The sequence below is a fragment of the Charadrius vociferus genome, unplaced genomic scaffold, assembly GCF_000708025.1.
Source record: "Charadrius vociferus isolate BGI_N301 unplaced genomic scaffold, ASM70802v2 scaffold15, whole genome shotgun sequence".
Taxonomy (NCBI): domain Eukaryota; kingdom Metazoa; phylum Chordata; class Aves; order Charadriiformes; family Charadriidae; genus Charadrius; species Charadrius vociferus.
In genome coordinates this window covers 9,838,469-9,854,609 of record NW_009650064.1, presented here as the reverse complement: position 1 = coordinate 9,854,609, position 16,141 = coordinate 9,838,469, and the positions used below count along the sequence as shown (strand labels likewise).

Here is a 16,141-nt window from a genome sequence, read left to right as displayed (position 1 = left end):
AATTTCTTTTGGTACAATTTTTCCTATCCAATGTGAATACAGGATAAAAAGTATAGTGTCTGCTCTTTTATCTTACTTTTTGTCTGTTTGAACACCACCAATTTCTATTGCTATTTTTTTGCAAAAGAAAAATATTTGGAAAAAGAGTAATAACTGTATGGTGAGTAAGAATATTAGTTAATTTTATAATTTTCAGTGTGCAGGGGTATGAGTACCTGAATAAGAATATTTGAGCTGATATACACTTCAGGAAGTTTTAATTCAACTAGCAAGGGTACAAATAAAAGAGAAAGAAGTGGTGGCATAGATTCAGCTTGCATGGCAACTAAAGTTGCTCCACTGTTGGGAACTGTGGCAGACTTTCACAGTATGCTGAACCTCATGCCATGTAGTATTGTTGCCTATGCTAATTATATAAAATTAGCTTGGTGCAACCAACTTTATGGCAATTTTACCTTTGTTAGTGGTAAACTGCTATACAGCCACTTGCGCAGGAACTCGTTTCATGCAGCTTTCCTAGTATCGCAGAGAAATGTGGTGAGAGAGAGAAAGAAGCCATTCCTCTGAGATGACTTTCAACTACCACTAAGACCATCCTTTCACCTTCTGCAGGCTCCTGCCACGTTCTTTTCCAAATTCAGCAAAAAGGTAGGCGTGTTCCCTGCGGACAACAGATGATCATGCATCTCCTCCCAAGTTTCATCGACTAAGACTGGGCTGCCAGACCCCTTTGACTTCTCATCTGATCCTCATATCTCCGCCTCTGGCTGTTCCCTCTATTCATCTCTTGTGCTGCACAACATGGGATGTTTTCGTCTTAAATAACTAAAGTTTGGAAAATGGGTAAATAACTAGATACAGGGTATTTTAATAACAAGTATTGGACAAGATTAATTATAAGCATGAATAGTTACACTAGTCATGAAATAATAATCAGTTTTCCTTTACTAAGTGATAATAAGCATTATTTCTTAGATTTATTTGTCTTTCAGATTTATGAAGACACTGATATATTTGCAACTATTTGATGCAGTTATATTACACACACTAGTGCACCTGTCACAATGCTCAAAGCTTTGCTTCTTACCCTGCAATTGACCCAACAGATAATACCAGAGATAATATTTTTAAATAAATTATAATTTCTTCCTTCACAAAATAAAGGTATCTTCTTACTTTGAAAAATGTTAGGTCAATGGAGGATTTACACAAAATGCTTTTAATTAAAGAAATAAATCAGTGGCTAAGTATGAAAAAACTATACTGTTGTTTTCCTGCATATTCTAAAAAAAGTATTTTCTCCTATTTATACAGTCAGAAATAAATATATATGAATATTATGAATATATAATTAAAAATAATGCAAGGAAAGAAAAAAAAAAAAAAAGCAGCATTTCAGCATGTAGAACGACATTCCTGTCCCTTTAGTCTCTTCATTTAGTCTTCAGGAAAAAACTTCTAAATTCGCTACCTTTTAAACTGCAGGCTACTGACTTGATTGTCGTACAGAGCAAATGGCGCTAAATAGCATGGGTAACTGCATCCTGCAGAATGGATTGAATTTAAAGGCTGTAGGAAAATACATCTCAGCAATGATTACTGCAAGTTTAATCCATTTTGGTACAGGCAGCACACCATCACCTTTCTATTTAATTTGCAGGTTCTCAATTTAGCCATTGCAGAAATTAAAATCCAAGCACTAAAAGTGACAAGCTCTGAAAGAAAGACCTAAGCAGAAGCAATATGAGTACTAAGGAAAGTATTTTGATTTTTTAATACATTAATGTCTTTTCAGTCAGGCTTACAAAAATGTACTGGATATGTTCCATCTGTTTACAATTTCAAGTACTGCAGTGATTAGCTGGAAACAACTAAGGAAATGTGTTAGTCCTTTATAAAATATGCTTGTAACTATGTTTAAACTGTTTGGGGTTTTTCTTCAGAAGTTCCCAGCATTGGCCTTGTTTTACTTTATTTCAAGCTGATTGGATTTTAGTGCCATGAGTGCCATCTTTTTGGGTTCCTGCAGAAATCAAGAATTTCTGGAGACTCTGCAGAGGGTTGATACTAGGTCTGTTTCACCAGGGTGTTGAGATTTTTTTCTTGTGATAAGACAGTTTCTCTAAGATACATCTACTTGGTGAATTGATGTGTTGCAACTAGTGGATGGCAAGCACTAATAAGCACGGTAATTTTCTTGGTCGAAGTAATTGAGCTAAATGAAGTGCATTACTCAGTAAGAACATGCTACCAGCAGGAGTTCTCTTTATTAACCTGGCTATGCACCACATAGCAAATTGCCTCTTAATCTTTGTTTGTTTTGTTATTTTTTTTTGCTATTAGCCAAATTAGAGAGGAAAAAAGTCTCCTTTATAGGCCTGAGAAGGACTGGTATAGCTTACTAGGTAATAGGATGTGGCTATGAGAAAGGCAAACTATGAGCATAAAACTCAGTCTTTCTGAACCACCTGCACTCATATAGCAGTTTGAAACATTGGAGTTCCCTTTTTTTGAAAATGTTGAAAGCTGGGTTTCTGAATGTACAAAAGCAAAGTAAGAAAAGTAAGTTTACTGGGTGGGAATGTTAAACGTATTTCATATAATTTTAATACTTTATTAAAATTTATATAGTGCATTTTATATGAACATGTTTTGTTCATAATACCTAGATTCTGAAGGTAGTGTATGAGATACAATTTTTTGTTCCTCTCTAAACAGAACCCAGAATATGTACAATCTTGAGGTGAAATCTAAAAGCATCCAAAGTCCTGGTTACCCGCTGTATTTTTTTCCTTTTTGTACTCTTGGATATGTGGCCTGCAAATATAGGTTGTCATTTTACACAGCATTTTGCAGAGTAGGGTTCATGATCCTTGACTGGGGTTTCAGAGCACTGCCTTAGTATAAATAGTACATTGTAATCACCTTGGTAATCTGGGAAGATGAAACACACTTACAACTTTAGCCAGGCTTAAAGGCTTTTAAAAGACACAGAGGAGAGAAGAGGTCACAGGGGCTCTTTGTATCCCTCCATTTTCTCTGATCTACACTCTCAGATGCTTTGTTTACCATTCTTCTACTTTTTCTAGGACATGCTGCAACTTCTTTGTCTTGTCCCCTGATGCCAGACATCCACTTCTACTTGTTCCTTAAGCATCTGTCTCCCCTCTACTCTTTCATGAGAAAACACTTTATACAGTTCTCCTCTTCATCAGCTACCATATGCCACAGGCTCTGTGTTGGTTTCCAGCCTTCAGTGTAACATACAAAGATATCACATTTGCCTCTCCTATGTCACCTTTGATATAATCTAAATCACGTATTTTTAATTTCTTTTTTTTTTTTTTTTGGTTAGATTTCAGGTTCCAAACAGTACCCTCACAAAGCACGTTATGTCATTTTCTCTTGGGTACAAATAGCTATACTCCCCTGTTTGCAGAACAAGGTGTTCTGGAGACCTTTCTTTTTTTGAGTAAGCCATAGGTGGTGTAACTGGAGCCAAAGTCAGGAGAGATTTTCTGTTGGTACCTAAAAAATTCCTTCAACTTTGTTGTTGATGAAGTATGTTTCTGGGGTTGTCTCACTGCAGAGAAATAACATTGCCAATGCTTCTTTCACCATCTTTAAAAAGTTTTATTTTAGTTTAACAGTAGAAGAAACCATCAGATTATCTATTTATTGGAGCCTTTTATTCTCATGATCTCAGTCTCATGAAATGGCAGTTTCATGCTGCCGTTCCTGTGTGTGTCTGTGGTGCCTCTGCGTTGGTACAAGGCCATACAATAAAAGATTAATTTCCAGCTGGAGCTAAGCTGATCCAACAGCCAGATGGCTGCACAAGCCCATGACAGAGGGTGGGAAGATGTGACCAGGGAAAAGGCTATATCTGCTTTTGGTCATCAGCATGAGCTCAGAATGGCAGAAGCTGCTCATCAGTTGTATCCACAATGATTGCGACTTTAAAGCAAAGAAGTTCAGGTTAGGAAAAAAATGCATCTTTAAATAAAGACTAGAAAAATGAGGAAGGATTATATGAGTAAGCGAAGTACCCCTCTGGCAGAGATGCCGGTGAGGGATCCTGCCTGGCCTCAGCCCAGCCCTGCTCGGCCGCCCTGGGGCTCTATCTGACCCCAGTTCCCCTCACCGGGCGCTGACGGGCTGACTGCCTTCCCGGCTTGGCCCTGGATCTGCCTTTTCACCACAGACTTGCCTGGTGGTCTGGGCTCCAGGCTGGCCTTGGCTGATACCCCTCTTCCTGCCCTGCTTGTCTTGCTCAGGGCTGGGCCTGGGCCTTGGCTGGGGAGGCCTCAGCCCTGCCCACCATGTTGCTGGCCCCCAGGTCCCTGAGCCAGGGCCTGGTCCTTGCAGCTCCCTGGCGATGTGCCACATTTGTTTAAGTGCTATGCCGTCTCTCATGGGAAATGCTTGCACTGCATTTCAAAAAAAGTGCAGGATTGTGTATACGCGTACGTGTTTTTATGACCCCTCCCCAACAGAAAGCAATCTCGATATATTATAAAGACTGCAATGATGTTTTATGCCAGTTCCTTGTTAATAAGACTCCACTGTCTTCTATTAGAGTGCAAATTAGGTCCTGAGTGTTATTCTGTTCCCTCATTTCTTGCTGTGAAGAGACGGCATAGTCTTAGCCCTCCCTCCCAGAGATTATTATTGCTCAGGAAATAGCTATTCATGGAAATTACCTATCGTTCTGTTACATTATCATTAAAGATGGAGGGGAGAAACAATATATTGGCAGACAGAGCAGACTTTTGTGCAATCCTATCTAAGCCATTACAGAACAGACATTAAAAGTTTCAGTCACTTGGCTGTAATTCAGCACCTTGGCACATCAGCCGTTCCTGTGTGTCTCCTCTTTCAGACACAGTCTTCAGGTGGCTGAGACCAGTGCTGTGACTCTCTACTCTTTATCTATCGCCCTGTACTTCTGCATTTTAAAAATGAGGAAGTGCTGAGAGGGAAAGCCAGAATTAACTTTTTTTCTCGTGGACAAACAGTTTCTATGGGAATTTTTGGGAATAAATGCAGTCTTTGTCAAAGCTGTCATTCACTTAGCAAGAGAAAAAAATGTTCTCCTCTTTCAGAGGAAATTCAGAAACCTATTTTCCTATTAATAGATAATGCAGGCTGTGCTGCACCATGAGTAAAAAGCTGCTCTAATGCAGCTGAACTGGAAGGACACAATTGGTGCACAGTCTTGCAAACTGTCACACATATAAGTAGCCTTAATGATTTCAGATAGGTTAATTACATACGTACAACAACCAGTACAATTGTTCGTAAAGCAATATTACCTGAGATTTTAAAATTTAAAGTCCTTATGTGGAATCTCATTAACTGCCCCTGAAATTCTGCATTGAGAGAGACAGGTCTGATCTAAATGAAGTTCGCTGTTTCAAAGACAACTGCCTTCTTCCTTCTTCCCTACTCTATGTATCTGAGCTTGCACAGGTGCATTTTAAAAAATTAGAAGTCACAGTAAGAGAAGACTCTTCTATTGACATCATTTCCATGAAAGTTGAGGTGCTCTGGATATATATGGGTTGTGAATATATGTATATCCAAAAATCTTACCTTGTCATATACCTTACTCACAGGCATACTGATGATCTTTTACTGTGCAGATCAAGTGACTATTTATTAATCTTCGACTCTTGGAGGATGATTAGTATAGGAAAATAGCCTACCTAAGTCAAAACATAGTACCAGGACCCTGAGTACACCAACAGGCTTTAATGGTCCTGAGCAGCCTCCAGTGGGTCTTCCATCCACACCCTCTGCCCATGGGCCTGGGGTGTCCACTTTAGCTCAGTCACTGCCTTAGTCACTGCCTGAGCTACGCCTATGTGTGTCTAGATCCATTTCTGTCTCCGATCCTGTCTCCTGGATGGACTTGGAGCCATGTTGTAGCTTTGTCTCTAGTCCTGTCTCTGGCCCTGTCTTTTTTGCTCCTGACTGGACTCCCTGGATGGACATTAAACCTGGCTCATCACTTTGCCTTGTTGATGGGCCCTGTTAGTGGGATTCTGCTCTGCTTGCTGTGTTCATACCCTGTGGGACTGTACCTTGTTAGTAAGGACACTGCTTGTGTTGGGGTTACCCTTGGCTCCCATCTCCTCTCAGGGAATAGCTGACCTTTGCTGATCCCTGAAATACAGCTGGACAAAATCAGAAATTCCAGTTAAGACAATTTTACTAACCATTTCACCAACCTTGGTTTCATTCAACCAAGCAAATTATGGCTCTTTCCATAATAGTATGATAGAATTGTAGAATAGCTTGGTTTGGAAGGGACCTTTAAAGATCATGTCCAACCCCTCTGCCATGGGCAGGGCCACCTTCAAGTAGTTTAGGTTGCTTAAAGCCACATCCAACCGGACCTTGGACACTTTCTGTGATGAGCCATTCACAAATTCTCTGAGCAACCAGTGTCTCACTACCCTCATCATAAAAAAATTTGTTCCTTACATCTAATGTGAATCTACTCACTTTTAGTTTAAAACCATTACCCTGTTACTACAGGCCCTGGAAAAAAGTCTCTCTCCATCTTTCTTATAAGCCCCTTTAAGGAAAGGGCCACAATAAGGTCTCCCCAGAGTCTTCTCCAGGCTGAACAACCCCAACTCTCTTAGCCTTTCTTCCTAAGAGAGGTGTCCAGCTCTCTGACCATATTTGTGGCCTTCCTCTGGACCTGCTGTAACAGGTCCATGTCTTTATTGTACTGGGGACCATAGACCTGGATGCAGTGCTCCAGGTGGGGTCTCACCAGAGCAGAGGGGGAGAATCAGCTCCCTCGACCTGCTGGTCATGCTTCTTTTGATGCACCTCAGGATGCAATTAGCTTTCTGGGCTGCAAGTGCCCATTGCCCATAGCTAATTTTTCATCTACCAGTATCCCCAAGTCCTTCTCTGCAAGACTGCTGTCAATACATTCATCACCTGGCCTGTACTGATGCTGGTGATGCCCCTGACCCATGTGCAGGACCTTGCACTTGCCCTTGTGGAACTTCATGATGTTCACATGGGCCCACTCCTTGAGCCTGTCAAGGTCTCTCTGGATGACATCTCTTCCCTCCAGTGAGTCAACTGCACGACTCAGCTTGGTGTCATCTGCAAACTTGCTAAGGGTGCACTTGATCTCACTGTCTATGTCATTAATAATGTTATTAAATAGTATTGCTCCCAATACAGACCCCTGAGGGACATCACTTGTAACTAGTCTCCATTTGGACATTATCCAAATTTAGGTTAAACAGTGACAGAGAAAACTCCTGGAGAATGGAACTGTCAGTTGACTATCCTGTTGAGTTATATCAACAGTCCTTGATATGGTTTTGACTAGTCAAACTAGCACTTTTCCAAATAATTCCCAGGTTTGGGAATACCCAGAAATTAGCACTGAGCAAAGATAATTCACAGCTGACACTTTTTCAGGAGGCATTTTGTATTGTTCTAGTTTGCCTCAGTGCTAGGGAGTGATTTGAGCATGTTTCATTTACTGTTTTTTTGGTAGACTACACATATCTATGACTCAAATTCTGCATATGCATACACATTTACATAGCTTTTCTCATGTGATAAAGGCAGCTGATTTCCTTAAAAAACATTCTCATGAGTAAATTTGAACACATAGACTCAATAAGGTAGTGACCTTGATCAAGAGCGGTGTCTGAACAGACTTACAGGAATCTTCAGGGGCAATGAATTAAATTCTCTCAAATGCACATTTTAAAAATTATTCTCCCTCCAGCTCTGGAAGCCATATAATAGATCTGTTTAGTTTAGTTTCATACCAATGGGATGACATCAGCACCATGCCTTCCAAGCCGTACTGCAGAATTTAGCGGGTAACAGTTTTGACAGTAGAATTTACTAAGGATTTACTGTATTTTTAGAAACTATTGCTCAAATTAGACTGAGTAGATATATCTGGATGCATGCATGACAGTGAGTCAGAACAGCTCTGAGAATATTGTGTATAAACATTTTTCATTTCCTTTTAACAGGCAGATTTTGCCTTCAACTAATAAGCAACATACTCCTTTGTCTCATAAGCATATTGTAATTATGTTAACCATGGCTACAGGATTTACCAGTGGAACTGTAAGCATCTAATAACATATCCTACAATGACAAAAAAGGAGATGCTTTATCTAGGTTCTCAGTGTTGACCTACTGATTCACATTCATATTACCAAGTTATTTATAACATTTCCAGTCATTCTAATCAGTTATTTTTAATTGCATATCTTATTTTATAGAGGCATATGCATTAGTATTTTGCTTGATTATTCTTTGTTGCTTCACTACAAAGTTTTTCTTGGTGAAGGAGAGGAAATAGCTGATCATGTCTATGAATTAAATAACTCCATGTCAGGGAAAGATTTTCTCTTTGTGTAATCAAGATAATAAAAAAATAGAAGGCAAAAGCAAGCAGAAGGAGTTTCTGCTCTGTTATGGGCTGAGTGTATCCACAATTTTCCACTCAAAGGGATCTCAGCAGGCTGGGGGGAACAGGCTGGCAGGAACTTCATGAAGTTGAGCAAAAGCAAATACAAGTTTACATAGTCTGAATGGAATAACCCCATGGAAGAGTAGAGGCTCAGAGCTGACTGAGTAGAAAACAGCTTTGCATAAAAGGATTTGGGTGTCCTGGTGGACAACAAATTTAATATGAATCCACAGTGTGTTCTTGCAGCAATGAAGGCCAACTACATGCTGTGCTTTAGAAAAAACATAGCCAACTAATTGAGGGGGAGTGGTTATTTCCTTCTGTGGGACAGTTATGAGTTGCATCTGATTCCAGCTGTGGTCTCCCTTGTATATGAAGGGCACTGACCACATGGTGCAACATTAGCAGAGGGCCATTAAGATGTCTGGGGAATAGAGCACAGAATTCATGAGGAGATGCTGAGAAAGCTGGGTTTGTTCAGACAGCAGATAAAAAGAGCTGAGAAGATGGAGGTAATTGCAGTGTTCCACTACCCACAGGGTGGTTATAGAGAACATGGATACAGAATGTTCTTGCAGGTGCACAGCGGAAGGATGAGAGTCAATAGAAACAAGTTAGTGCAAGGGAAACTTTAGTTATATGTAAAATAATAATTTTCATAAAAGGAATGGTCAAACAGTTGATCAGATTGCCCAGAGAAACTGTGGAAACGCCATCCTTGGTGATATATATACACAATTATACAGAACAAGGTTCTGGGCAGCCTGATCTGACTTGACAGTTGAGTCTACCCTCCAAATTTTTCCTGCTCTTAGCAAGGGTTTGGATCTCATTCCTCCTGAAGCAGCCTTCCAGCCTTAGCTGTTCTATGAATCTATGCTTCTGTAAAGAATGTAGAGCATTCCAAGATTATTGTTTTCTAGATTTCATATTTATTTCTATTTTAGGAAAACAAACAGTCACCTAAGCTTTTTCCAGAGGTTGAATCACCCTAGATTTTCCCCTTGAAGGACCATTATTGTTTAATTTGTTTGTCTCTTCTCAGAAAGAGACAGTCTTAATCTCCTGGTTGCAGAGACTAGTGCTGATTTAATGGTATAACTCAGCAAAAAAAATATGCAGAGTAAAAAGTTTTTAAGTCAGAACGATGTGACAAATGTTCTGGCTATTCAGGGCAGCATCCTGGGACTTACTCCTTTGCTAAGGTAGAGAAATAATAGCTGAGCAGCAACATTGTTAGACTTAGTATACAAGTATAGTTCCTCATTCCTGCAATTTAGGATGGCATACACAATGTATCAAAAGTGCATACTAAATGAGTATGTCATACATATGGTTGCCTTAGAATTGAAATAAAGCTCCTCAGATCCTTACAAGACAGAAGAGACTTTTAAAGAACTGAAATACGGCACACAACTATGAAGCCAGGATGTCAGCAAAAAAGCCTCCAATTTTAAAATTGGATTTACTCACTTAGCATCTTCATTCTCATCATTGAGCTGAGGCTGCTCCTGTTGAACTGTCTTAGCTGGTTCAGTTGATTTTTCAGTTTTTGAAGGCTCAGGTGCTTTTTCTGGTACTGCATCTAGAAAAAAAGGTTTTAATTTTTGAATATAAATTTTTAAAGAATTTTGGAGGAATCGCAACTTGGCTGCCATTATTTCTTCAGTGGAAAAGCACTACATGACACTGATTTTGGGACTTGACCTCTGAATAATTTCGTGCATAAATCTATTTCAGTGCCAGCTGTGCAGAACATGTTTATGATGAGTGTACCTTTTAGAATATGTAACATGTTTGTGGTTTTTAATTGAGATGCATCTGGAGCCTGCTCAACAATGGTCAATAACCATGACATAGACATGGGCTATATTCATAAGCAACAAGAACACATGCAGTATGATAGAATCTTGTTCTGTGCTTATTAAAAAAAACCCAAACAAACACAACAAAACAAGCGTGGAGGACAGATAGATAGATCTGTCCAGAAATGCTTTGTGAAATACTGGAGGAAAAATGAAGAGTAGCTTATTTGCTAATGCATAGCAAATGCTAATGACATTATTTATACTCCAGTGTTTGATTGCATTAAACCTCTTGTTGCTTCAGCTGCCATGACAATCCTGTTTGTTGCTGAGTAATTATGATTGAAATATATCATTAAGGATGTAAGTATGTAGAACTTTGGCTAGTCTATTTCTTCATTTTTGTTACAAGTAACTTTTTCAAAGGAGTTTAAGCGGGAAGTTTCTAGAGTTTGAAGCAAATTCTATGCAAATGATATAGCCCTTTGCCATTTAAGTTGCTTTATGTGATTAACTTTACCAGTTAGTCCTATATCTTTATTTTACATTTTCATACTGAAAAATAATTTGAAAGCTGTCATCAGTCTGACACTTTGCATAAAGGAGGAACAAACTCAGCCTTCATAAATAGTTTAAGTAATAGGATTATAGAGGAAAAAGCTTGGCAGCAAAACATCATAGCAAATAAATCAGGAACCTGTTGTGTATGCTGTATTTTAAATTCAAGACAGCTCAAAGAAAAACAAACCTTGAATATTTTGGATAGATAGTGTAAGATTAGTTTTCTGATAGTTAATCTCCATATTTAGGGAGTTGTTATTCATTTCAGAGGGGTGAAAGCAGTCACAACAGTAAACTGTTAAGCTGCTCATCTGGCAGGTGATTGCTTGAAATGACACTGAAAAAAAAACTTAGTGAAGGACAGCAGGTCAGTTTGTTTACAGCACTTGATAAACCAGACTACTCTTCTACTACCATTTATTCATATTTGGGATAATATATTCTTCTAGGCTTCTCTTAAGAACAGACACAATGTTTCTTGATCTGAATTTCGGACTTTCACCGGGTGGACAAATGATTAAAGGACCAGTGGGGCATTTCTAGAGTGAAATTTTTTCTTAGCATGCGGGTTAAGAAGCAAGAACGCCCTGTGTGAGCCCTATTGCTCTTACAGGAATTCTTTTCTTAACAGGATCAAAGGAAAAACCCAGACAGAACTATCTGTGGATACTTTACATGTGGAGTAAGAAAATGCCAGAAATACTCAAGCCAGACTCAGACAAGGAACTGAATAGAAGGCAAAGAAAATCATGCTCCCCAATGTGCTGGTCAGCTTGTTTTTGACTTAGCAAGTTTAGGCGTTAATTTTCAAATAGTCCCTGAAAAAAGCGTAGCATTAGTGAATATGAATTCTGCAGAATTTATATCACTTATCACCTGTAAGCTGGGAAGATTTTTGTGAGGAATTCCATTAAAAACTCTGACATTCATTTGGAATTATGGCTTCAATTGATAACAGTATCTTACTCACTTAGTGGAAATGCAGATTATTGTTTCCTTTCTGGAGCAGTTAGTGTTCCAGCACTACCTTGTGGAAAAGTCTGTTGGAAATATAACACTAGGGAATATTTCATCTTACCTGGAGGACCTGCAAGGTAATTCTCAAGGTACAGAATAGCACATATACAGGGAAGTGAAGAAGCAGAGGACTGTTGCTGTTCCTGTCCCCAGGAAGGTTCAAGAAAAGATGAAAGAGTTCCTTACCATTCAATTACAGGGCTTCAAAATGCTTTTCTGGGAGTTTCAGTGAAAAAAAACTTTTTTTTTTTTTTTTTTTTTTAAGAGAGAAGTATTTTAAAATGGATTCAGTCTTCTAGCATGGTGAATACATATTCATAGTGAAATAAAATTTATTTCTCCTACAAATTTCATAGACCTCCTCTGTCAGAAAATCTCAGAAGAGCTGCAGTTACAGAAAAAAAGGGTGTTTTGGACCTATTTATAACAAATTTGTGGGTCTTGCTACTAAACCTTAACCTGTTAAAATTCTATTTAACTCTTACCCCAGGGGAACTCTACAAATGATGCTACTGACTCTGTGCTTTACTTGGCACACCATCCTCCTGTGGTTTTGTGGTTAACATAACACGATGTAGAAAAGAAGATGCCAGAGCCAAAAATATCAGCACTTGCTGTGGTTTCTGCTCCCTTCTGAATTCATGGTTTGTAGTTTCCCAGTTCTCCCTGCCCTGACTCCCCCAGCCAAAAAGCCATGTACTCAAGAGTGACAGCAAGACTAATCTCAACATTTCTATAATCACCTCACTTTGGGAGTTTTCTTTGTTATAGTAATTGCCCCAGTTACATCTATACTAGCAGGAAATACAACCTGACAGGAACAATCAGAACAGTGAAATGGTGCTGAAGGCCTGGCATCCATGCTGTATCTGTTTGAGGTAGCTGTATTTCAAACTAGGTCTACTAGTCTACTAGGTCTCTGAAATAAATGACTGTCAGCAGCTTAAGTAAAGAAGGTTGACTCACGGAGTGCTTCTTCTGGTTTAGTTTTATTCTAAAGAAACCCAGTCATGCGTTCCTAGAGGGTTTCTGGTGAAAAACCGGAGCACAATAGCGGACAATCAAGAGACTTGTTTCAGAAGGGTATTCTTCATCTGAAATAAACCACCACTGTAGACACACCATTTAGAGTTACAGGCTCCTGAATAAGACAATCTATCTCTGGAATGGCAACGTGTGTATGGGAAGGCAAGACCACAAAGTTAAAAAAATATGGTGCTTGCATATAAGGCTCCCGTTGCAGAAAGATAATGGCTTCTCAGCCTGCTAGATATTCTCAAGGTATTCAGTCTGAGGTCTGAACCCACACTAACCATTAAAAGCTGACTGGATTCAGACTGATGGAAAACATTATAATCCCATGAATATTCCAAACTTGCACAAGATTTTAGAGTGCATAAATATCCAGGACCAGCACAGGGCTTATTTGCATTAGGATTAAGATACCACTGTACCACTGCCAGCTGTGTGTCAAGTTTTAGTTGTCTCTTTCTGTGTGAAATTGTGAGGGCTGTCTGTAGTCACACTTCAAAAACCCTTGTCACTCTTCGTTGCTTAATTCTAGCTCATACCTTTCTGACTTATGAGACCAGACCCAAAGGAATGCTTTTAAGAACTATGTGGTAGTCATTTTAGGGAACATTTAAGTTACAAAAGTTGGTTTCTAGAATAAATAATGATCCATCAGGTAGATGGCAAGTCTTACATGACAACAAAGAAATCTATTATTGGCTTTACATAACTTTGGTCGTGACAAATAAATCATGAGTGAGAAAAAGGAGACAGAATTATGACTAGACACCAAGACCTAAAGCAATTTTCAAAACAGATAGATCCACACTTACTTGGCAAAATAAGGGGTTTGAGTATTTCTAAATTATTTCCATTCCCATTATACTGGAATATAGGTAGGTGAAGCTGCCAACATATTAGTAGTGGAAGTTGAGGAATGCAGCCCACTGGTGTCAATGTATTCTAGATCATTTGGCCTCCCTAGAAGAATAATATAATTTAAAATTAACTTGGGATAAGTGTTGCTGGTTTTGTTTTAAGATGAAAGGGAAAAGCTCCAGTTGTGGAAGTATAACTTTGTGGGCAAAACACTGCTCAGTGGAATCCCTCAAAAAGATAGCTGGTTAAATTGAGAGGCCCACTGAAACCTCATCATACCAGTGATCTGCCTAGGATAGCAAGAAGCAAGGAAGAAGATGCAGGTCATAAGACCAATTTGTTTCACTCTTAGTCTTCCATTTTTTTTTTTTTTCATTTTCCACAGGTCTCTGTTCTTTCAGGACAGACTCAGGACAGGCAAAAAAGTAATAAAAAAAGGCTATTGGTGGGACATCAGTCTTTTACCTGTGTTATCTTAGACAGGTTGACAATGCTCCCAGATGAAGCTTATTATTGTTATTAAACCTTCATTGCTTATTCTTGTTCCCTATTTTCCTACCTCCAGTAAACCAATATTGGAACAGTACTGCAGGACTAGATTAGGGGAGCCAGAAGATCTCTGCATTTTGGAGGAGCATATCCAACTTATTCTGAGGCTGCTCAGCTCCCTTGTTCATGTTTTTATCTTCAGTTTTCACTTAACAGTTTCAGACAGAGACTGTTGACAGTCTTTCCAAACTCATTTGATTTCCTGCTGCCACACACACACACACACTTGCAGAATAGCCTGTAGCAGAGTATTTCCCAGTAGAGCAAAAAAGAGGATACTCTGAACTTATCTGTGGGTTTTCAGGCTTTTTGATTGATAATTCAGGTTTCTTTTCCCTCTGCACCTCAAAAAGCCTGAATGTTGGAGTTTTTCTGTGTTAAAACTGTGTAATAATCACATGAAACCAGGACTTCAGGCTTCACAAAAAGCAGAATATTGTGAGGCTGTCATGGTTTCAGTTGGGATAGAGTTAACTTTCTTACCAGCAGCTGGTGTAGTGCTGTATATTGGATTTGGGATGAAAGTGGTGTTGGTAACACAGTGGTGGTTTTAGTTGCTGAGCAGTCAAGGCCTTTACTGCTCCTCCCACTGTCCTGCCAGCAAGTAGGTTGGGAGTGCACAGGAGGCTGGGAAGAGACACAGGCAGGACAGCTGACCCCAACTGACCAAAGGAAGATTCCATGCCATACGATGTCATGCTCAGTATATAAAGCTGGGAGAAGGAAGTGAAGAGACCTTCAGAGTTATGGCATTTGTCTTCCCAATAAAATGTTACGCGTGATGGAGCCCTGCTTTCCTGGAGATGGCTGGACACCTGCCTGCTGATGGAAGTACTGAATGAATTCCTTGTTCTGCTTTGCTTGCATGTGTGGCCTTTGCTTTACTTATTAAACTGTTTTTATCTCAACCGGTAAATTTTCTCACTTTTACTCTTCTGATTCTCTTCCCCATCCCTGTCGATGGAGCGAGTGAGCAACTGCCACGGTCCTAGTTGCCAACAGAGGCTAAGCATAACATTGGAAGAGCTGGAAAAACTGTTCTTAGTTTAAATCTGCTCATGTAGGACTATCCTGGTTTGAGCAACACAGGACTAATTTGTCTTTTAGTAGTTTTACTTTTCAGTAATGTCTCTTCTAATGCTAGGGAAAACTGCATTTTTAGAAGACTCTAGTGTCTGAATCTGTGAAAATATTTACTTTATAGCCAGCTATGGTATGCAGGTTTCAAGGTGTCAGTGTTTTTGAGCTAGCCAGGTACAGGGACGAGGAGGAGTGAGAGCCGGACACCTGACCCAAGCTGGCCAACAGGATTATTTCATATCATGAACGTCATATTCAGTATAAATTGGAAAGTTTGTTGAGGAGTTCCTCTCTTCTATTATGGCTGCAATCCTGAGAACTTCTTGCCCTGGTGCTGGACCCCTGAGACCTTCCCCTCCTCCTGAAGCCATAGTGCTTGCAGTATCCGACATTTGTTGTCCACAGCTGAGAGTGTACAGCTTCCTACTGGTATAATTGGCTGAGTGTAATCCTCGTATATTTTATATTGGTATCAAGATCAATATTGGTTCTTTAGTATTATTAATATTAATTATTTAGTATTATTCTGTTAAATCTGTTCATGTTTCAACCCTTGGGTTTTCTTGTTTTTTCCTGATTCCCTTTCCTGGGTGGGGAGGGGTCATCAGGTGATAGAATAATTGTCTAAATGACAATAAATTGCTGTGAGTTCTTCAAACCATAACAAGGACCAACTCCACATTCATGTTTCTAAAATCTAGCACTGTGCACATTGTTGTAAAGCTCTAGGCATTAGTCCTAAGGACGTTTTTCAGAGGAAGCTGTG

At 39.4% G+C, this 16,141-nt stretch overlaps 1 protein-coding gene across 1 annotated transcript in view; it reads right to left on the bottom strand.

Annotated features, from left to right (window-relative positions):
• The window catches only part of CNGB3 (cyclic nucleotide gated channel beta 3), a 69,147-nt gene that overhangs the window by 41,672 nt on the left and 11,334 nt on the right, over positions 1–16,141 (bottom strand). Inside the window, exon 3 of the mRNA XM_009891943.1 lies at positions 9,947–10,058. Coding sequence (XP_009890245.1) covers positions 9,947–10,058 — 112 coding nt within the window. The remainder of the gene's footprint in view (positions 1–9,946; positions 10,059–16,141) is intronic.